Genomic DNA, 22,841 nt, shown 5'->3' with positions numbered 1-22,841 from the left:
GCTGGATCTTACTCTTTACTTGCTTTACAAACTCCTCATCATGATCTATTCACCTTATGGAACACAATCAAGTCACCAGAGAATCTACTAGAGTCTCCCATATATTCCATGCTCCAAATTCTAGGGCATTGTAGATGGTGTCCCTAGAGAAAAATAGTCTATTTAAGAGAGCACTTACAAAATTATACGAATGTTCTTTGTTCTTACAATATTCACTATTAGTGATTAGTTATCTAACTACTATTAGTGTATTTAAATATCAGGATAGATCCACCCACTATCAAATGGGTAGTCCCAAAAAGTATTTAACCACTAAGTTTAAATTACTCCACTATTAATCTTGACAACTCATATCAAGATCAATCAGATTAAATTTAAACTCACTAATCAGATAACCCATGTGAACGATCCATGGGTTATGGGTTAGGTCAAAACCCAATCTAATTTTTAACTTCTCTCACTCATCCACATTGGGTACTACAATCAGAATTGGCTCCTCTCAATCTCTTGTCCAATCCTCTCTTCATACAAAAAATGGAATGTGCGACCTTACGAGAAGGTGTAGGGTAGGAGTATTATATTAAGTTACCATATAAACTAACTTAGTACATTACTCCTAATATCTAGTCTATGCCCCAAATTAATTGATCACACTTGACCAAGTTTCTTTAATCCCTTGTGAGTTCAAAACTCAAAGCAATACTTAATCCCATACCATATAATATGCTAATGATTATGTGAACAATAGATTCATCATAATTGTTTGGGCTATGAGCTATAAAATGAATAGTGTGTTCTAAATAATCTTCCCCATACACTTGTGTAAATTCATTCACTCTTGACAGCTTTCATAGACCTACTCCATCAAACATTCACTTCATAACATAGTTCTAGGTTGAAAAGGACACAAAATGGACTGTGCAATGGTTAATTAGGGCTCACATAGTGATGGAGTAGGGATCTTTCTAATTACTCCCTTAATTGGTCGGCTATAGCACATATAGTGCTATGGTGCAGCTCTTACTCAATTGGGCCTGTCACACTCAAATATCATACGAATCCTAGTCCAATTGCCACAAAAGCACAACCAACCTTAGTGTCTCAGCATGATTACACATCAATTTCTGGGATACAGCTGAATTTAGTAGTCTTGGCCATTGACCATTGTACAGGTTTAGAAAAATGAAATGAGATGGTTCTGGGTGGTAGTAAAACACAATACAAACTCAACCCAAGTAGCTTTCTACCTCCAATGATACCTAAAATTTTCATTCGAAACTAAGCAGAGCCAACTCAAATTGATATCCAACTGTGTCCAAGCAAGAATATACCTAATTACCCATTAGTTTGGGTCTGAGTAAAACTCCATCTGTGGATGACTTAGAGGCTTTGGCTTGGCGAAGATCAGTTATTTTTGCAATTGAACTTGGTCTCCAAGAGGTAATTTTTGAGGGAGACTCCGAAGTAGTTTACAAGCATCTTACGAAAACCTCGCCAAGTTTGGCTTCCTTTGGTCACATAACTATGAAACTTGAAAATTAGTTTCTCAATTTCGCTTTGCTTCTTTTTCCCATGTAAAACGTAGTGGTGATACAGTAGAGGATAAGCTTGCTAAATTAGCCAAAAAAATTTCTACTCCACAAATATGGAGGGAAGATATTCACTGGGAGGCTAACAGCTTTGTAATTCTTGACAAAATTTCAATTTCAATCTAATGAAAAGCTTCGGCTGGATACTCAAAAAAAAAAAAAAAAAAGGTCAAATAGACCGATTGATGATAAATAGTTGACTAACGTAGGCCTTTTTCTCAAATGACATTTTTTTTTTTTTTTTTTTTTTATATAGAATAACATGTTTTCCCACTTAATGTTTTTGCATAAATTTATGATTTCTCATTTGAGGCTCACAAATGGAATTTAGAGTATGTTAGCCAAAACTGGCTATGCTATTTGGAAAGAAAGGAATTCAAGAATTTTTAAGCTAGAGCTAGAAATGAATGTATGAACACTAATGTTAGAGCTAGGCTTAGTGCTTTTCGAGGTTTTAAGCCATCCTAGGAAAATAGATGGCTTCAAAGGTATTGTGGTATGTCTCTAGATATTTGTTAATCCTAATTCCTGCGTAAATATTTTTTTCCTTTTATTTCTCCCTTTGATGCCAAAACCCTTCTTCATGTGTAGTCTCTCATACAACTTGAAAGCTTTTGAAGGTGCTATGTTTTTGCTCTCCAGGGTATGCCCCTTTGCTTTTGTATAGCTTTTCTTTCTTAATACGTACCTACTTTTATCCAAAGAAAAAAAAAAGGCTCTCAAATAGCCTAAAAATATAACTTTTTTTTATTTTTTATTTAGGGTATATTTTCATGAATGAAAAAAATAAAAATCGTGTAATTATTTAGAATTACTATAAATATAAATTACTTTTCGTGTGAGCCAAATAAGAGAAAACTATTACCTTTACTAATGCCCTGAATCTTATAATGTTGGTTTTGCCTTATTCTACCAAAATTTTTGAAAAAATCACATTGTTTAAAAAGTAGAGAAAAAAAATTTATAGATGAAGGTAGGAAATCTGAACTATAGATGTCTCTGTTAGAAACATTAAAAGATGTCACTTGAGCTATAAGGGTATTAATAAATTCAAGTTGTTAAAGAGAAAGAAATAAGGATAATGATTTATTAGGTGTGCTTGGGATTATACTAGTATTACCCAATTACCTAAATAAGCATGTTCCATTTCCTAAGCTTTCCATAGAGGTTTCATGTCCAAACTTCCAACTACATAATCATATATATTATATTTGTTAAATTAAATTATACTTTTGATTCTTAAAGTTTAGAGTTATTTACTTATTTTCATTAAAGTTCTTTAAAATTAATATTTTTCATTTTTATCTACTAAGGAGGAGTTTGGATTCAGCTTATCTTGCGTCCACGTTTGCCTTCAACGCGTTTCAGGCTTTTTTTTTTTTTTGGGAAGCCGCACTTTTTGACTTTTCTACCGTGAACAGTGCATTTGTGCACTGTTCACGGACCCACAAATTACACTTTTCAGCAACTTTTTCATTAAAAATGGGTCCCACGGTATTATTCACACATTTAAAAATTATTTTGCTACAGTATTTTCAGTTTTCAGTTTTCAGTTTCAGCAAAATAAGTTCTATCCAAACAGACCCTAAATTTGATTTTGTTTTCAACATGAGCATTTTGTTCATGTCTATGACTAATTTGTCGTTTAGAGAGAGTCTTAAAAAAAAAAAAAAAAAAAAAACAACAACAACAACGTAATTTTATTAGCACTTAATAGCCCGATCAATTATATATATGGGTAAAAAGACCATTTTGAAAACAAAACCAAACTTAAAGAACCAATATAAAAAATCTCAAACTTTTAAGGGACCAAAGTAAAAACAACCACAAGTTTTGAGGGTCAAAATTGTAGTTTAGTCTATTTGTTTCCGGTAGAAATTACGTACATCTTTTCTTCTTTAAAAGATACTTTTAATACATCTTATATATACCATTTAGGATCTACCCATCGTGCCCGAAAAATAAAAAAATAAAAACCTAACAAAGCAAAAGATAATTAAAAACAACTAATTAAATTGCAATAAAGAATTCTCATAATCACTTTATTTAATCCATATCTATCTAACAAACTTTCAATGTGGGATTAACACCCACACACCCACACAACACAACTCCTTCGTAATCTAAAATTTCAAATTCACACAATTCAAGGCCAGCTTTCATAAACCCCATTCCCCACCTCAAATAAATAAATAAATAAACATTTCAACCTAAATTGTTTTTTTTTTTTTTCTTCTTTCAATCATAATAATAATCCTTTTGTAACATGGAGCAAACAAAACCCAATTATATTTTTGCATAATAAGTATAAATAATATTTGTGCAGTGTAGACAAAGCACGTAAACAATTCAGTAAAGTATAACGGGGAGCTGTGAATTGCAGCCCACATTGTGCAACTAAAAGCAGAGGCTGAGCCTACGAGGATAGGGTTTTAAAAAAAAAACTTATACCATGTGGGTCTCCATTAAAACCTTCCAATTTCTAAATTTTAATGGAGCTTTCGAATAGCTTGAAAAAGGGACCATGAGAATGGTATTTCCAAGAAGGCACATTTTTTACACACACACATATGACAGACCCACCAATTGTGGCCTTCCACTATTTTAAGGAAGATTTTAACTCTAGGACCAAGCAGAAATCATTAAAAATCTCACGCTAGCACTTCAAAATAAAAAAGTGTTTAGTGGTAAATACCAACATAAAAACTAGTGTTTTATTTTTAGGACCCTTGCCTTGCTACCCCTGTGGCCCCATATTTGCAAGCATCTTAGGCCTTCATAGACTCTTGCTACCCTCTGTGGCCCCAAATTTGTAGTTTATTGAGACAATTGATACCATCTTAGGCTTGCAAGTTATTAAAGTATCTGTTTCTATTTTTTTTATATAAGATTTGAATTTTCAAGGTTTCCAATTGAAATTTATAATTCAAATTTCAAACTCATGTAAATTGAATCACCTTTTTACCTTCCATATGAGAATTTACAAGCATATTATTAAATCATTTAAACAAACCGCAATTAAATAAACTATTCTCCCCCATGATTCTATAAGTGAAAGAAAATTCATGAAGGACTAGAAGTGACAGAATGTCCTGCATAGACAGAAAATAATGGAATGCATACATCCTTTGCAGATCTGACAATTTATTTCCACCCATGTCAAGAGTCAAGACAAAGAACTGACAAAATCAGAAAAGATTCACATGCACATCACATTCTCAATATTTCATAGAAATAATGATTTTATGATCACCGGCATAAACTTTTCACGTTGTTTTAACCCCACAAGGATTGAATGGGACAGTGCAATAATAGAGACTCATGATTTAAAGTTGAAACTAGAAAATAATAACAACATCAAGATGGTAGATGCTCCAACAACTGGTCGATATTACACAAAAACACTGCAAGAATGGATGAGGAATTCCATACAGCTGCCTTCCATTTATCACCATAAATAAATAAGATCAGAATAGCTTGTAACCTCAAGACGTAAAAGCACCATTTGCAACCATTTATTAGCTATGTGTTTGAACTTAATTTGGTGTAATCTAATGTACTGCAAATCTGCACCTAAGAAACTATACCTAAGTTTTGCACAATACATGTTCAAGTTGAACTTTCATTACATGCTAGATTAGTGATTATGTTGTAAAGCACCATCTCATTTCACAAGACCAACTGACCAATACAGCCAGATAAACATTCAATGCTGAGAAAGATTCATGATCAGTGCAATAAGGCATTTGAACATGGCTATTACTGATTTCTTCTAACAACTATGGCTCCCCAAATGTACATCATGGTTAAGGAAATTCTGCATAAATTTCTGGGATACAGTTGATTTTATTAGTCTTGGCCATTGTACAGGTTTAGAGAAAGGAAATGAGATGGTTCTGGGTTGTAAAACACGGTACAGACTCAGAAATATACCTAATTACCCATTAGGTTGGGTCTGAGTAAATATTGTTAGGCTGTCAGATAATTTATATTATAACAATTCTGAGAACTTTTGAACAACTTCAATTAACAATCCAATGTAACTAACCCCCTCAAACCATTCCCTGGACCTAAGTTGGTTTTAAACATCCTACAGAATTGAATCCTATTGTGAAATAAAACCTCTTCAGTCTTACTCTACATGAAGGCACTCAAAGGATCAATTTCAAATGAAGATGATCCTTTTCCCAAAGGTAACAGACAATCACAATGATTTAACACGCACATACATACTATGTACAAAGGAGTGATTAAAATGCGATGACCATCCAGTATAAACTGGGAAAATGGGCTGCCCAACTCTCATAAAATTAATAATTACTAATAAATCTTCTAGATCTAGATGCACAAAAAGAGGAAAAAAGGAGAGCAAAAGAGAACTCTCATAGTCCCACCAGCAACACAACAAAACTACCAAAAGGAATCATAAGCCCAAATTTTACTTAAGTAGGAGGGAGAAGAAAAATACAAAACCTAGCAAGATAACATGAACACCTTCAGAACAACAACCAATCACATGCACATTGAAATGCAGCATCACCTCTGACCACCTTACCCCTCCACCATCATAGGCAGCCACTCCTTCTCTTCAACTCCAGCAAAACATCAAGCCTGTAAACAAGATGGTCATGAAGAAAGAGAAGAATGTGGTGTCTGCAAGTCTAAGCCCACCATGACTGTCATCTGTATTGATGCCAACTCCTGATGGACCTATGCCGGTACCAATGCCTCCTAGCACTCCATTGGAAGGTGTTGTTGTTGTGTAAGGAGATGCGGTTGTTGGCGTGGTGGTTGTTGGCGTGGTGGTTGTGGGTGTGGTGGTAGATGGAGTTGTGGTTGAGGGTGTGGTTGAGGGTGTGGTTGATGGTGTGGTGGTGGATGGTGTTGTTGTCACAGGAGTTGTACTGGTGCCTGCAGTGCTGTGTTAAGAAAACAAGCCAAGAGTCACCAAACCAACCTCAAAAACCAGAAATCCAGAATCAAGCACATCTTTGAAAACATAGGTTGAATCATTAAAAATTTGAAGAATAAAGACAGGTGTTTAAGCTAGTTAAAATAAAGACTTCAGTGCCGCTAGTTTTACATTTACAAGAATTTTACAGAGTCTACAAGATTTAATATCCATTGCTACCACAGAGAGTCAGAAACCAAGATGGCAGTAGTTACTAGCATCTGTACTTTACAACAGCTAAGTTTATAAAAAGAGAATGCCCCTTGTTTGTTAAATAAGCTTACTAAGCTTAATTGTTTCACTTGTCATTACGCCCAATAGCTTGATCCACAATTTTGAGATGGAAAATGGTATTATCATAAACTTTGTTCTCTATATCATTCCAACAAGACACAGGAAACACAATAACAAGTCCTCTAATTTTTTGCAAACTCAAGAATATATCACTGCAAAATATTAAAGGGCAAGTAATTGTATTTCAAGTATTTTGACAGAATAATTTCAGCCATTTAAATAAAATATGTATAGCATTACTCTAACCTCACTTTTACAGTGCAAAGCAAATTGAAACCATAGACAGATATATGACGAAATAGGTCTTAGCTTTATTTGGAATTCATGAGCTTTTATACTTATTAAATGTTCATTAGTCAATACATACTTAACAAAAACAAAAACATGACGAGTTTGGAATTTGGAAGTTTTTGCATTCTGAGTCTTTTAACTTTTGGGTTGCATGTGATCAGCAGTAAGTGACAAAATATCTTTCTAAATGCAGACTGAGAATATGACTGATAAAAAACACTTAAAACAATTTGATTTTACATTTTTGCCCAAAACAATTTGATTTTACATTTTTGCCCAATCATGCACTGCAAATTATATCTTTCTTCAATAAAATATGGAAAACGTGTTGATTAATGTACGCGTCTTTATTTTCTGAAAGCAAGAATAATGTGTAAGAATGAGAATCAAAAGTAGCAATGGAATATATTTCAATGGCAGTAGATCAAATACAACCCTTGAGCTTATGGCATCACCATGACAATAACATTTTGAACAGAAAAAAGTTTAAGCTTGTCAACTCCCTACTTACTCAATGTCAGAAGATGAATTAACTGTTATCTTTGGCAAACAAATTGGCTTTGGAGTGGATTAAGGTACATTCTAGTTCATTTCTATAAGTATATGGAACTTGTATTCAATAAATTGAAAAACATCAGTCCATCTAAGGTTAATATGTTCCTAGAAGTTTATGATACTTTAGGTTGTCCTATTAGCAAAGTTTCCATCCCTCCATCTCCATGACAGTTGCTTCATGAAAGGAGAATTAAAGGCCATTATCCATTTCCTTGCAAACATGCACCAATATTTGTCAGGTTAACAACAGTCTTTCATCGTGTTTAGATAACATGACTGTCAACTGTTCAGCATGTGGTAGATGAATCCAAAATCAGAACATACATAAACAATACCCAACATGTGATTGGCCCCACAAGAGAACAACAGGTCAAGAACCAAGAATGATTGATTTTAGCAAAAAAAAAAAAAAAAATCATGCAATTTAAGATCATTACTTGAACCTATTACAAGGGATTTAAATTACCCAATCACATAGAATCTTGAACAATATTTTCCTCAAATGAGATTTATCCAATGGTACACACCAATCTTTAATAAAATAGGAATAACACATGGCAAAGGTAGCCTAATTAAGTAGGTATTGCATGAATCTTCTCCTAGCAAAGTTGATCATATTGAATATCATTCTTTTTTTCTTCCCCAGTTCATACACAGTCTTCAACAGTTAAGAATGGTCTTATTTGAAATTTTAAAAACATAAAAGGTATATTTCTATTTATTTTCAACTTAAAAAGGGTATGGTACTACAAGGAGTGTCCCCTTACTACGGTGAAGTGGGTAAAAGATGCACAATCCACGAGACATTAACTTCAAAAGTAGGCTCAAAGCTCAAAAAAAACTTGACCACCCTAAGTCTACATATTACAATGAATCACACATAATAATTGCCCCCAAAATCAAAAAGTTGCAATCGCACTGTTTTTAAGAATTAAGCCTAAAAAACCATCCCATCCCATCGTCGCCACAACTTTTGACTCTTGGGGTATCCCTACATGTTCATGGCACTGTAGATTACCCAAAGACAAAAAAGGTATCGAACACAGCTGGGTTAAATAAGGGACACTGTTGTCTTTTTCTAAGACTATCCTTCACACTATTGGATTCTATATAGATTAACCTTTAGTAGATGGCATCGGATCCCAATAATTATATAGCATCTTTTTTTATGAAAGTGAAAGTAGTATGACATCTACTGTAGTGTCTACCGTCAATAAATGAGTAATGAGTCAGGAACATCATCACGCATATATGATATTAGTTAAAACAAAAAGAAGGCATTTAGATTGGGTCATTTGGGTAAAGAAAAAGTGCGGTTATTAGACTTACATGCTAAAAATATCATTAAAGAAATTATAGATTATTATCGAAGGACTATAATTGGAGACTTGAACATTTTCAAAAAAGCTATCCCTTCTCCAATATTGAAAAGAGAAGTGCTTATTCCACATGTAAACTAGAAAAGGCAGGAGCTTTAACAAAGGAATCTCTATAAGAAAGCAAAGGGAAAAAAAGAAAAAAAAAAAAAAAAAAAAAAAGCCCAACTTGAAATAGGTCATTGTTTTTCTAAACCTCTGAATCTTAGACTATTACTCTTTTCGGTGACTTTATTCATCATTATCCTTTTTTCGGGTACACATTTGAGTAACTTTATTTTAAATATATCAGTTACTTTTTTGGATACATTTGAATATCAATTATATAAAGTCAGAGTAAAACAACTCTTACAAAATTTTCACCTGCAGGTAGATTTTCTTTAAGCAAATTTAAAATTGGCTAATCCCACTCCCAAAAAGCTTGTGTACAAACTTGTCCACAAACTTCTTGCAAGTGGTGGCATCAATGAGTCTCATGCCCCACCCCATGCAAGAGGTTTGAGTACTGAGCCGTGCACTAACTTTAGAGCATCAACAGTGGGCTTCTCAAATGCCAAATTGTAAAGTAAATTTGGCATTTGGGCCCAATTTACCCCAGCAATTGGATTGCTAAACCTGGGACCGGCCAAATTTTTTTGGCATACTGCTACAGTGCGATCTCACATATGAGATCGCACTGTAGCGCTATGCCATCCAACAAAATTTTATTTTAATAGTGCACAGTCGCTCAACCTCTCTCTCTCTCTTCCTACACTACCGGTTTTTGCTCTCTCTCGCGCCATCAAGCTTTTCCCTTTCCCTCGCTTTTCTCTCCGATCACCAAGCCGCTGTCTCACTGTTAAGAATATAAAGTATGAGAAAGACTGAATAGTCTGTATATTAATGTGTGTGAAATAATATACAATAGAGAGCCTTATATAGGCTAGGTATGTGTGCAGTACAAGTAAAAGGAGTAAACTACAAGTACAGTATACTGGGCTAAGCCCAATGGGCTAAACTAGTCTAAGCTATACACTAACATCCCCCCTCAAACTCGAGGTGGCAAGGAGGAAGCCAACTGGAGTTTGGATATAAGATCTCGAAGACGACCAGGCGGGTGAGTCTTGGTAAAGATATCAGCAGGCTGGTCAGCAGAGGAGATGGAGAATAACTGGAGATTTCCTTTCTTAAGATGCTGGCGAGTGATGTGGCAGTCGATCTCAATATGCTTAGTGCGTTCATGGAAGACATCATTATGAGCAATGTAGATAGCACTACGATTGTCACAATAAAGAGGAGTGGCAGTGGGCTGTGGAGCATCCATGTTAGCCAAGAGCCAGCGAAGCCAAACAAGCTCACAAGTGGTGTCGGCAAGGGCACGATACTCAGCCTCAGTACTAGAACGGGAAACCACATCCTGTTTCTTGCTGCGCCACGAGACCAGAGAAGTACCTAACAGGAAACAGAAACCTGTGGTAGAGCATCGATCAGTCGGATCACCTGCCCAGTCAGCATCTGAAAAAGCATGAAGCTCGAGAGAAGATCGAGAGGAGTAATGCAGACCATGATAAAGTGTGCCTTTGACATATCGGAGAATCCAAAGAACAGCAGCATAGTGGACAGAACGAGGTGCATCCATGAACTTACTAACCATACCCACGGCATGTGAAATATCCGGACGAGTAACAGTGAGATAGATCAAACTGCCAACCAACTGACGATAGCGAGTAGCATCGGATATAGGTTCACCGTCCAAGGGTGTGAGCTTTGCATTGTATTCCAAAGGAGTGGAAACAGTCTTGTTATCAGTGACACCGGCTTTGGAGAGAAGATCAGAAGCATATTTAGCCTGGGAAAGATAGTATCCATCAGAGGATGAGGTAACCTCAAGCCCAAGAAAATAGCTGAGAGTGCCCAAATCTTTCATCTCAAAGTTCTGACTAAGGAAGCTCTGAAGAGAGCGGATACCTGCAGAATCATCTCCAGTAATAATCATATCATCAACATAAAGAAGAATAAGAGTGATACCAGCAGAGGATCTCCGAACAAAGAGAGCAGTGTCATGAGGACTCGAAGTGAAACCCTGCTGAGCAACAACTGAGCTAAACTTTTCAAACCAAGCTCGAGGAGCCTGCTTGAGGCCATAAAGAGCACGGCGAAGGCGGCAAACTTGATTGCCTGAGTGTGGATAGCCAGGGGGTGGTTGCATGTACACTTCTTCATGGAGGTCGCCATTGAGGAAAGCATTCTTCACATCCATTTGATAAAGAGGCCAATGGCGAACAGCAGCCACAGCAATGAGACATCTAACAGATGTAAGACGAGTAACAGGAGCAAATGTTTCCTCATAATCAATACCATACTCCTGAGTAAAGCCCTTGGCAACTAGGCGAGCCTTGTAGCGTTCAACAGATCCATCAGCCTTGGTCTTGATCTTGTAAACCCACCTACAACCTACTACAGACTGACCAGGAGGCAAATCAACCATATCCCACGTGTGATTCTTATGAAGGGCATCTAGTTCTTCATTCATAGCTTGCTGCCAAAGAGGGTCAGTATGAGCCTCACGATAGGTGTGAGGTTCATAGAGAGTGGCAAGAGCAAAAGAGCAATGATAATCAGTGAGATAAGGGGGAGGAATGCTTACCCGAGTGGAACGACGAAGTTCAGGACCAATAGGAGACTCAGGAGAGGGTGGTGCCACAAGATCCAAGACAGGCGGGTCATATGCCGGAGACAGAACCGGAGATGAGTCGTCTGGAGAGGCAGTCGATGCTGAAGAATCCTCCACAAGTTCAGGATAGAGAGGGAGAAAAAGATCAGTAAAAATGGGAGACTCTGAGGAAGAAGATGTAGGAAACTGCTGAAGACTCGTGAAAGGACGATGTTCCCAAAACTCAACATGACGGGAGACACGAAGGCGATGAGAAATGGGATCATAGCAGCGAAACCCTTTTTGAGACACACCATAACCAAGGAAACAACAGAGACGAGTACGAGGTTGGAGCTTTGTTCGTTCATGAGGAGGAAGAGAGACAAAGCAAGCACAACCAAAAACCCGAAGAGAGGAGTAGTTAGGAGTTTGACGATAGAGAAGCTCAAATGGTGATTTGTTGTGTGTAGTTGGTGAAGGAATACGATTAATAGTGTGCACAGCAGTGAGTGCGGCCTCACCCCAAAATCGCTCAGGAAGAGAGGCAGAAATGAGAAAGGTGCGGACAACATCAAGAATGTGACGATGTTTTCGTTCTGCACGACCATTTTGTTGAGAGGTGTAAGGACAAGACCGCTGAGGAAGAGTACCATGTCTGTCTAAAAAGGATAGGAAAGATTTATCATTATATTCTTGAGCATTATCTGATCGAAAGACTTTAATGGTGCAATTGAACTGTGTTTCAATCATTTTATGAAATGTTTGGTAAATAGACACAAGTTCAGACCTATGGTGAAGCAGATAAATCCAAGTATACCGAGAAAAATCATCCACAAATATGACAAAATATTTAGATCCCCCCTCAGTGGGAACAGGTGCAGGACCCCAAATATCAGAATGTATAAGATCAAAAGGAGCAGAAGAAAATGAGTCACTTTTATTAAATGGCAATTTTGTTTGTTTGCCAAAGTGACAGGAAGTACAATCAAATTTTGAAAACTGAACTGAACCTAAATGACCTTGAGAAGCTAACAATTGAAGACGAGATAAGGATGGATGACCAAGACGAGCATGCCATAGATCAGGTGAGGAGGTGGCAGTTGTAGCAGCTGCAGAAACAACTTGTGAAGGAATCTTCAAGTCATGAACCTCAAACATGCGACCAACCTTACGGCCTGTCCCAAGCACTTGACCCGTCCGGGGATCCTGCACATCCACACCATGATTAGTAAATAGAAGATCTACGCCTAATTCGCAAAGTTGACCAACAGAAAGCAAATTGAGGGATAACTTTGGAATATGAAAAGTGTCACTAAGGGATAAACAAGAAGAAGAGATTGTTCCTTTATGACTAACAGGCATAGGAGTTCCATCAGCAGTGTAAATGGTGATTGGATGTTCTAAGGGTGCCTTATCAGAAAATTGGGATTCATCAGGAGTCATATGGTTACAACATGCAGTATCAAAAAACCAAGGTTGTTTACCTGAGGTGACAGAAAGGGCAGTGGAAGTGCGGGATAAAACCTGTTGAACAACTGCCTCAATATCAGCCGTAGTAAGTGAGGAAGCCAAAGATGGACCTGTAGGAACCGATGGATCTGAAGGACATACAGCAGCTGCCTGAGGAAGAGAAGTTTTATTCTGCTCTTGCACAAATTTCTGTAGCTTACGACAAACAGAGATGTCATGGCCTTTGGCACGGCAAAACTTGTAGTGAGCACCTTTGGAAGACTGAGAGGTGGGACGCCCGGAGTTTATTCGCGGAGGAGCAGTGAATGCAACAATGGGAGGCTGTGGTGAGGGTGTAGCCAAGACATGATCAGATGATGTCATGTGATAAGTGGGCCGACGATTCTCCTCAGAAAGAAGCTCCTTTACTGCAGCATCAAGAGAAGGAGTAGGAGATCGGCTAAGTAGAGAAGCCCTAGTAGGCTCAAAATCCTCACGTAAACCCATCATGAAGTGCATAAATCTACGGCGATCCCGATATTTGACAAAGAGCTCAATGTCCTTAGAACACACCAGTGGAGGATCTGCAGCAGAGAGTTGTTCCCACATAGTAGAAGTCTGAGAATAAAAATCAGAAATAGACTGACCTGTCTCTTGGCGCATTTGATAAAGCTTGGATTCAATGTGAAACTCCAAGCTTGAATCATTAGTGCAGTTATATCGATCGGCCAAAAATTTCCAAGCAGCCTCAGCAGTTTCAAGACGAGGAAGAAGATTATGAATAGAGGGAATAGAGGTATTGATAAACCAAGATAAGATCTTACTCTGAATACTCTCCCATTCTTCTAGACGTTCTTCATAATCATCTGTTGTAACAGCAGTCTTGGAAGACTCTTCAGCAGCTGTGGCTTTGGACTTAGGGTTTGGTACTGGCTTAGGAATTGAACCAGTCACATATCTCCACAGTTTACGACCCTTGAGAAAGACGGTCATATTCTGAGACCATGCATGATAGCTAGTAGGACCATCCAACATGATGGTGATAGGACGTATGATATCTCGTTCACTTTGTTGAGCCATAATGAAGAAAATGACCAAAAAGTGATATTTAGATACCTCAAATGCAGAAAAGGAGCCCAAAATCAGAATCTACGCGAAAAACTGAGCAAGACAGGTCCTGTTGAAAAATTTTGACTTGGTCAACGGTCAAAGTCAACGGTCAACGGTCAAAGTCAACGGTCACGGTCAAAGTCAACGGTCAAGTCTGGTCCAGTCAACGGCTGACGTGTGCTGACGTGGCAGGTGACGTCACACTAGGGCTGACGTGGCAGATCGCGAAACAGAGCTGGCGCGTGGGGCGCGTGTAAGCGCATGAGGGCGCGTGGAGGAAGTCCGGTCTGGCGCGTGGGGCGCGTGAATGAGACTGATGGCGCGTGGAGGCGCGTGGCGGCGCGTGGAGCGCGTGCTTGTGAGGCAGAAACTTCTGGCGGCGCGTGGGGGCGCGTGTGAAGTGTTTTCTGGCCGTTCTTGGTTGGGTTTTGCTCGGGATTGTGTGTTCTGTCACTCAATGCCTTTGTTTTGACAGTTGGATGAGCAGAACATTGAAATCCGAGATTTGCTGGGACTGTGGGCGTGACGGCGGTGACTCGCTTCTGACAGTGGCTACTGGATGAAGGCGAGGGCAGCGGAAGAACGCCGGAGATGTCCACAGGAACCAGAAAGTCAGAGGATTGGCTCTGATACCATGTTAAGAATATAAAGTATGAGAAAGACTGAATAGTCTGTATATTAATGTGTGTGAAATAATATACAATAGAGAGCCTTATATAGGCTAGGTATGTGTGCAGTACAAGTAAAAGGAGTAAACTACAAGTACAGTATACTGGGCTAAGCCCAATGGGCTAAACTAGTCTAAGCTATACACTAACACTCACCAAGCCTCGCTTTTCTCTCCGATCACCAAGCCATCGCTGTCACCAAGCCTCGCTTTTCTCTCCGATCAACAAGCCGCTGTTCGAATCACCAAGCCTCTGCCGATTCACCCTCACCCATCTCCAAATCCGTTTTCACTGTCACCAAGCCTCGCTATTCTCTCCGATCACCAAGCCGCTGTCACCAAGCCTCGCTTTTCTCTCCGATCAAGAAGCCGCTGTCCAAATCACCAAGCCTCTGCCTCTGCCGATCCACCCTCACCCATCTCCAAATCCGTTTCACTGTCACCGAGCTTCGCTTTTCTCTCCGATCACCAAGCCGCTGTCACCAAGCCTCGCTTTTCTCTCCGATCACCAAGCCGCTGTCCGAATCACCAAGCCTCTGCCTCTGCCTCTGCCTCTGCCTCTGCCGATTCACCGAAGCTTCGTCGGTCTCTCAAATAAAATCAAAATCAAAATCAAAGCAATTTACTAGGTGGGTTTTGATCCATGTTCGATTTTTTGTGTTTGTGTTTCTTTTCTCTTTCTGCAAGAAAAGGGGGATTCAGCTTGTGTTTGTGTTTGTATTTTGATCTAAGAATTGCTGTTGATGTTTGCAGAGGTGGGATTCAGCTTCATTACGAGGGTTTTCGCTTGCTGTCGGATTAGCATCTTCAGAAAGTCTGCTCAGGTTCAACTCTATGATTTTGTTTGATTTCTATATATTTTTGCAGAGAATATATATTATATCCGAAGTGGCTGTGTAAAGGGCTTATATTTTGTAACAAAAAATTACTGTGTAAAGGGCTTATATCCGAAGTTGTTTGAGAATTTTGTAATATATGATGTGCTGAAATGGTGTTGTTTGGATTCATTGTTCCGGTTCAAGGTACAATAAGGATTAGGGAAGCCTAGTAGGATTTAGATTAAGGCGTTGAGGAAGTGCTTGACAAAGTCTCTGTGAATCTCATCTAGTTATTGATAATGTGTCTATTAATTACCTGATGAAGTTTTAGTTTCTATAATATCTCGCTTGACTTTGAAAGAAGCAGGAAGAAGTAGCATTATTTAAGATGGAAAAGGATGTCAAGATTTTAGTGTAGAAAAAGGCAAAAGGCAATATTTGTCTAAGTGAAGCAAGGCCTCAAATTCTAAATATAGTTATTATACTAAGAATGAACTCAAATCATACGTGTCTAATACCCTGGAATTTTATATTAAAGTCTTTGTGGCTCTACAAATGTGTGCTACATGAGAAAAAATTAATCAACAATAAGCTTTACAACAAGCTAGGCACAGTTTGAATTGATGCTGGAGTGCTCTTGCACATGTTAATGTTATGAGCTTATTTTCGTTGTTTAATTGAGATAGGTTGTTGCCTTTTCTCACAGTTATGAGCTCCGAAATTTTCTTCGTCTACTCTCTCTCTCACAGTATGGATATATTTTTCACAATTTCCTCCAACAGACTTTCAATAAAAATTTCAATTGAAGCGTTGTTGATGCAAATGGAACCATAATCTTTTTCACTAATTATTATTTAATTATATTTTTCATATTAGTGCTTTTATTTTTTTGGATTGGTTAGTTACACACCCACCCAATGGGTCTTGAACCCTTGACCTCACCCTCCACCTACCATCCAACACTTGTAAGGGGAGGAAGTGACAATTGTGCTGGAGCTCACTGTCAATTTTTTCCCCCCCATATTTTATATTTCACGTCTTAGTGACCTTTGTTAGGCATCATCTGTGGTGAGATGACTGGATTTAGTGGTTTTATTGGACTTTGGGAAATGATGCCAAAACTTAAAGAGTGACTGAAGCATAAGCTCTGCTGAATATTATTTGCATGTCAGTCTGATCCCAAATTCTCTGTGGTTCTTTTATATTGATATACATACATATATATTTTTATTTTTTATGATAATCTTTTGTGAATAGTGACAAGATTGGTAGTCTCTTCTATGTTCTTGTTTGTGTTAATGGGTTGTTGTGGTAAACTTACATCATTTGACTTTTGTAATTTGTTGTTTATTTCGGACTTTGGGAAGTGATGAGAAGATAAAAACTGATTGGAAAAGTCACCAGCAATGCTGAAATTATTCATTTGCACGTCAGTCTGATCCCAGGTTTCAATGTTTATGACTTATCTATTCCATATTAGTGTCTATTTTTGTACTTTACTTCTTAGCAACATTTGTTAGCTATTCGACTATCTGTGGTGAGATGACTGGATTTAGTGTTTTTATTGGAGTTTGGGAAATGATGCCAAAACCAAAAAATTGTGACTGAGGTGTAAGCTTTGCTTATAATAAGATTGATTATATGGAGTCTATATTGTTATGCTGAAGGGTTTCATTTTTGCTTATAATAAGATTGAAAAACTTGTATGCTGAAGGGTTTCAGGATAATGGAGTCTATATTGTCAGCTTGAGCTTAAAATCTTCTCTCTGACTCTCTTAAATTCTTTTCTGGTCATTATATTGAGAATAAACTTAATTGATTTTTCTTTTATTCGTAATTGCTAGATTTGAAGTGCTCCAAATGTTTGGTACCATGCCTTTGTGTATGTATACCCAATCCATAAGCCTTGGGGATGTACGTTTAAATTTAGATCCAATCCATATATATGTGGATTATAAAAGTTGGTAGGTTGAGTACATTGTTATTTGGCAGGTTGCATGTATATATATGTATGTGAAATTTAAAAATTGGCAGGTTGAATATATTGATATTTGGCAGGTTGTATGTATATATATGTATGTAGATTTTTTAAATTGGCAGGTTGAGTACATTGATATTTGGCAGGTTGCATTTATATGTATGTATGTGGATTTTTAAAGTTAACAAGTTTGAGTAAATTGATATTTGGCAAGTTCTTTCTCCAAAAAAAAAAAATGGCAGGTTCTATATATATATATATATATGTGTGTGTGTGTGTGTGTGTGTATCTGGATCATTAAAATTGACAGGTTGAATACATTAATATTTGACAGGATGCATCTATAAATATTTATGTGGATTTTACATCAATATTTGACTGGTTTTATGGAATATATATGTATGTGGATTTTTAAAGTTGACAAATTTAAGTACGTTGATATTTGGCAGGTTCTTTCTCAAAAAAAAAAAAAAAAAAAAATTGGCAGTTGTTGAAATAGTTGGAAATAAATTGAAAAAAAAATCGGTAGGTTGGTGAAACAGTTGGAAATAAATTGAAATTGAAAAGAAATTGAAAAGAAAAAAAATGTGGCAGACCGTTGGAAATGCAATAGGAATAGTTGATTTTGAAAACAAGTTGATTTTGAAAACAAAAAAGGTAGTTGGAAAAGTAATAATAAAAAAAGATTAAAAAAATAATATTTTTTTAAGATGGTAGAATAATAGAATTTTGGGATGATGGGTGTATTGTAAAATGGTATGGTATAATTGATAAAGTAACTTTTTGGGATGGTAAAATAAGATGAGATTTAGAATCCGGATGTGGATGCTCTTATACAAACTCACAAGCCTTGAAAAATTCTTATCAAATTCCACCCCTGGAACTTGTTTGTCCATATAGCCCAAAAACTCTTTCGCCTCTCCTAGAGCTTAACTTTCTTTCCCACAAAATGCCTATTGGACTTGGCACTTGCAGGGCAAAAAGACACTGCATAAAGAATAGAGTAATCTAAAAATGACCACTTTTATTAACTATACACTCCACATTCAACTTTTCCGACCACACACATTTTATCAAAAATTCTACAGCCACAAAAAAACTCTGCAACCACAACGGTCCACATGACAAACTGTGAATAGTGAAGAAAAAAATAGTAGATTCATGAAAGCCACAGACAACTAGTCACAAACCATTACGTAAGATAGTTATAGCTTTTTATGTGGCACTTAAATTTAATCACATGTTATTATTAAAAAAAAAATGACCACTTTATTTAATGTAGCGCTTGTAATGCTACCTTTTCCTTTAATATAAATAGGCCATTTTCTAAGTTATAACGGTTTTTTAAGTCAGGATGCTTTTTGCTGTTCCTAACATATTAAAATTATACTTAAAATGTATAATTTTAAATTTTAGCTGTTTTTTATATTTACCAAAAAAAATTTATTGTTTTTTACAATTAAATACCTATGAGCATTAGACTGACTATCATTATTTTTCTTTAATGGGATGAAGACCGTGGATTGAGATCGGGTGTAATACCCTAAGGTGCAATACCGTAAATGCAATCTGATGCAATTGATATGGATGGTTGAGATTTAAAGTTGCAAAAAGTAACTTTAAATTTCAACCATTCATATTAAAAATAAGTAAAAGTAAAAATGTAAAAAAAAATTGTGAAGGAATTAGGTGAATTGCACGGCTCCCAATCCGCTTTATTCGGTTTTTATTGCCATTCAGATCGTGGGCCCTCATTTTCAAAATAATCAAAGGACCCATCAGGCCCACCACCACATCCAAACAAGAAAATGAAAGAAATGCTAGTACTATAATCAGCTTTTCTTTTAAGAAAAAAAAAAAAAAGAAGCTTTTCTTTTCTTTTCTTTTCTTTTTTTGTCTAGAAATACTATAATCAGTTAATCACTACTACCATTATAGTGATTATCATTAACCCTTATTAATTATTATTATGATTTGTGTTCATGGCAAATAAGCAAAGAAAACTAGTATACCTGGCGCTAGAAGGGTATGGACAACCAGTACTGCCTGCAAATCATCAAAAACAAAAAGAAAATTAGAAGAGTTATGTATATGAGTTTTCTGATTTTCAAACTTTTTTTTTCCCTTACTTGTATATAGAGTAAGGTAAAATAAACATTGTTTAACAAAGAAATTAAGGGAAACTTACTAGGGTCAGATGTAGAAATGGCAGCAGTGCCAGCAAAATCACAGGTGCCTTGAGCTTCGCCCTTTTTTTGGAAGTAGCTGTTAACAGCATAGGAGCAATGGTTCTTAACAGTGTTGGGATTAAAACAGGACCCAGCTTGATGGATAGGGTTACAATCAGCCCCAGCTCCACAGGCAAAGTCCAGTGACTTCTGCAGCACTGCGTCACTCAGTCCATCTTTGCAAACACACCATGTAGCACCTAAAAACCAAAATCCCACCAAAAAAAAAAAAAACACAAAGGAAAAGTAGATCAGCCTTCTAGAAAGTGTGTGTGCATGCTAGCAAAATTCACCCCAAAAAATAAATAGAGAAATGGAACTACTTTGGATTTATGATTTGAGAGAGAAGTATGTTTATTTATACCCAAAAAAAGGAAGAAAATATGTATTCAGAAATTTTTAGCTGGATAGAGAGTCATTAAGGCCCATCAAAACTATTTCTAGCTTATGTAAAAGGTATACAAACTAAAAGGGAAAAAAAAGTTTATGTAGAAATAAATCTAGAGCTTGTAACTTTAAACATATGACAAAAGAAGCTTATACTATAAATGTATAATAATATTATTATGTACAATATTGAATATAAACCCCTTTCTAGCAAGGAATATGTTGTGCTGTTCTTGATTCCAAGAAACTTGTCCATCTTTGCCACATCAGCTCTTAAAAATACTAGTCTTTTCTTTACTTTTTTTTTTTTTTTTTTTTTTTTTTGGGTTAAATTTTTTTAACCAAACAGAGTTTCTTTTTTATCTTACCAATTTTATTTTTTCTGTTCTTATAATTTCTTGGTAAACAAACAATCTTTCCTTTCTTGCAATTTATTTGTATCGTAACAGTGATCAAGTCCAACAATGGCATATCAAGTATCAACACAGATTACATTGATTCTAATTTTCAATTTTGCTTTCAATCACAGCAAATCTTATGCCATCAAGTTTAAACTATAATCCAAATTCAAACAAATCCCCAAACTCAGCGCCTCCATACAACGATCCAACAAACTCAGATTCACCACAACCCTAACGGCGCAGCAGCAGCAGCAGCACCACCACCACAATCCCAGATCCAGCTTATTCCAAGCCGAAGCCACGACTCATTTCCTAGAGTTAGCCCAGGCTCACGAATCATCTCCGATCTTAAATCCTCTTCTCCGACCAAATCCACCAAACCCAGACTTACCGATTTCATTCCCAACTCAGAGATTCCTAATCTCTTCTCATTCTTCTCCAAAATCGTCTATTCTGGATTTCGTTCTTAAGGAAGCCCATGATGTAGGAGTTGTTGCGACGTAGGCTGCGCAGGAGGCAGCAGATGGACGGCGATGAGCGACTCAATGGTTTATGGACTAACTTTGCCGATCGTTGAGAAATGAGTACTGAGAAGAATGAAGGCAGAAGAGAGGGACAGAGATAAACTAAAGAATAAAGTTGTAGAGATTGAGAGAGAGATGAGAAAATAAAAAGAAATTCCGCTTGGTTAAAAAGATTACAAGAAAATTAAAAATATATATATATATATATATATATATCGGTAAATAAAAGCTCATGTGCCTTTTTTTTGCTATGTAAGAACTGATGCGGTAAAAAAAAAAAAAAAAAATTAGATACGTTAGCATATCATTTTGTATTTTAATATTAGACATGTTAATTGTGTAAACCGTTCGCTACGTAAGCAATTTTTGTTAATGAGTTAACAGTAATAATCAAATTGGTTGCAAGTTGAAAATATAAAGGACTAAATTAACTCCTACCAAAATATAGTGACCAAATTAATAGTAACACCGAAATATAGGAAACAAAAAATATCTTTCTAACTGCAGGCTGAGGTTTCTCAAAATGACTGATAACAAACACTTTAAACAATTTGATTTTACATTTTTGCACAATCATGCACTGCAAATTTAAATCTTTCTTCAATAAAAAATGGAAAATGTGTTGATTAATGTACGCATCTTTATTTTCAAAACGCAAGAATAATGTGTAAGAATGAGAATCGAATGTAGCAATTGAATATATTTCAATGACAGTAGACCAAATACAACCCTTGAGCTTATGGCATCACCGTGACAATAACATTTTGAACAGAACAAAGTTTAAGCTTGTCAAGTCCCTACTTACTCGATGTCAGAAGATGAATTAACTGTTATCTTTGGCGAACAAATTGGCTTTGGAGTGGATTAAGGTACATTCTAGCCCTGTCAATTAAGGTACATTCTAGTCCGATGGCCGGAGACATCTCTTCGGTGACCAGTGCCCACGGTCTAGTGGCCAGAGACTTCGCTCTGGGGACCAAAATTAATCCACAGGGCTAGAATGTACCAAAATGGAAACCATTTAATTATCTCTATATCCATTCTAGTACCTACATTAAAAATAATAATAATAATTCTCTCTTTATACATAGGTACTAAAACTATGTAGGAAAAAAAAAGTGATGTTTTTGGTAAATTCAAATCAAAATAAATAATAACTTGTCACTTAAATTTTATTGTCAAAATATTGTGCGTGTAACACTATTATACACACCGTTTGTTTTGAAGTAAAATATTTTTTAGAAATTTTTTTTCCTATTTTCTTGTATTTGTTTGCAGGTAAAATATAATCAAACTTGTATAATATTTTTCGTTGACCGTAAATTATTTATAAAAAAAAATTATAAAATATTTTACCTTTAAAAATTTGGTAAAACATTTTTCATAAATACAAAGTGATTTTCTTTCCCCCATCTAGTCATAAGGTCACCAGTTCGATGGTCGGAGACATCGCTCTGACGACTGGTGCCCACAATCTGGTGCCTAAAGACTACCTACGAACAATTCTTATCAAATTCCACCCCTGGAACTTGTTCATCTATAGTCCAAAAACTCTTTGCCCTCTCCTAGAGCTTAACTATACTTCCCTCAA

At 36.5% G+C, this 22,841-nt stretch overlaps 2 protein-coding genes, 1 long non-coding RNA gene and 2 other non-coding genes across 5 annotated transcripts; 3 read left to right on the top strand and 2 right to left on the bottom strand.

The window, feature by feature from the left end:
• Nucleotides 1–5,878: 5,878 nt before the first annotated feature.
• On the bottom strand, nucleotides 5,879–21,126 carry LOC126704795 (PLASMODESMATA CALLOSE-BINDING PROTEIN 3-like). Its single transcript, XM_050403798.1, has 4 exons — nucleotides 21,118–21,126; nucleotides 19,899–20,217; nucleotides 19,723–19,756; nucleotides 5,879–6,508 (listed from the first exon to the last, which is right to left on the bottom strand). Exons 1-4 carry the CDS (start codon nucleotides 21,124–21,126, stop codon nucleotides 6,178–6,180), a joined length of 693 nt encoding a protein of 230 aa, XP_050259755.1. The 3' UTR covers nucleotides 5,879–6,177.
• On the bottom strand, nucleotides 12,762–15,072 carry LOC126705319 (uncharacterized). The gene is made up of 2 exons (XM_050404218.1): nucleotides 13,173–15,072; nucleotides 12,762–12,894 (listed from the first exon to the last, which is right to left on the bottom strand). Exons 1-2 carry the CDS (start codon nucleotides 14,215–14,217, stop codon nucleotides 12,857–12,859), a joined length of 1,083 nt encoding a protein of 360 aa, XP_050260175.1. The 5' UTR covers nucleotides 14,218–15,072; the 3' UTR covers nucleotides 12,762–12,856.
• On the top strand, nucleotides 15,068–17,789 carry LOC126705320 (uncharacterized). The gene is made up of 2 exons (XR_007648239.1): nucleotides 15,068–15,543; nucleotides 15,668–17,789. It is a non-coding gene; the product is annotated as an uncharacterized LOC126705320 (long non-coding RNA).
• On the top strand, nucleotides 16,834–16,916 carry LOC126707760 (small nucleolar RNA Z122). The gene has a single exon (XR_007649066.1). It is a non-coding gene; the product is annotated as a small nucleolar RNA Z122 (small nucleolar RNA).
• On the top strand, nucleotides 17,091–17,178 carry LOC126707762 (small nucleolar RNA Z122). The gene has a single exon (XR_007649068.1). It is a non-coding gene; the product is annotated as a small nucleolar RNA Z122 (small nucleolar RNA).
• Nucleotides 21,127–22,841: the final 1,715 nt, after the last annotated feature.

This window comes from Quercus robur, chromosome 11 (assembly GCF_932294415.1).
Source record: "Quercus robur chromosome 11, dhQueRobu3.1, whole genome shotgun sequence".
Lineage (NCBI taxonomy): Eukaryota > Viridiplantae > Streptophyta > Magnoliopsida > Fagales > Fagaceae > Quercus > Quercus robur.
Note: the sequence above shows the minus strand (reverse complement) of the source record. Positions and strands in the feature narration are given on the sequence as shown.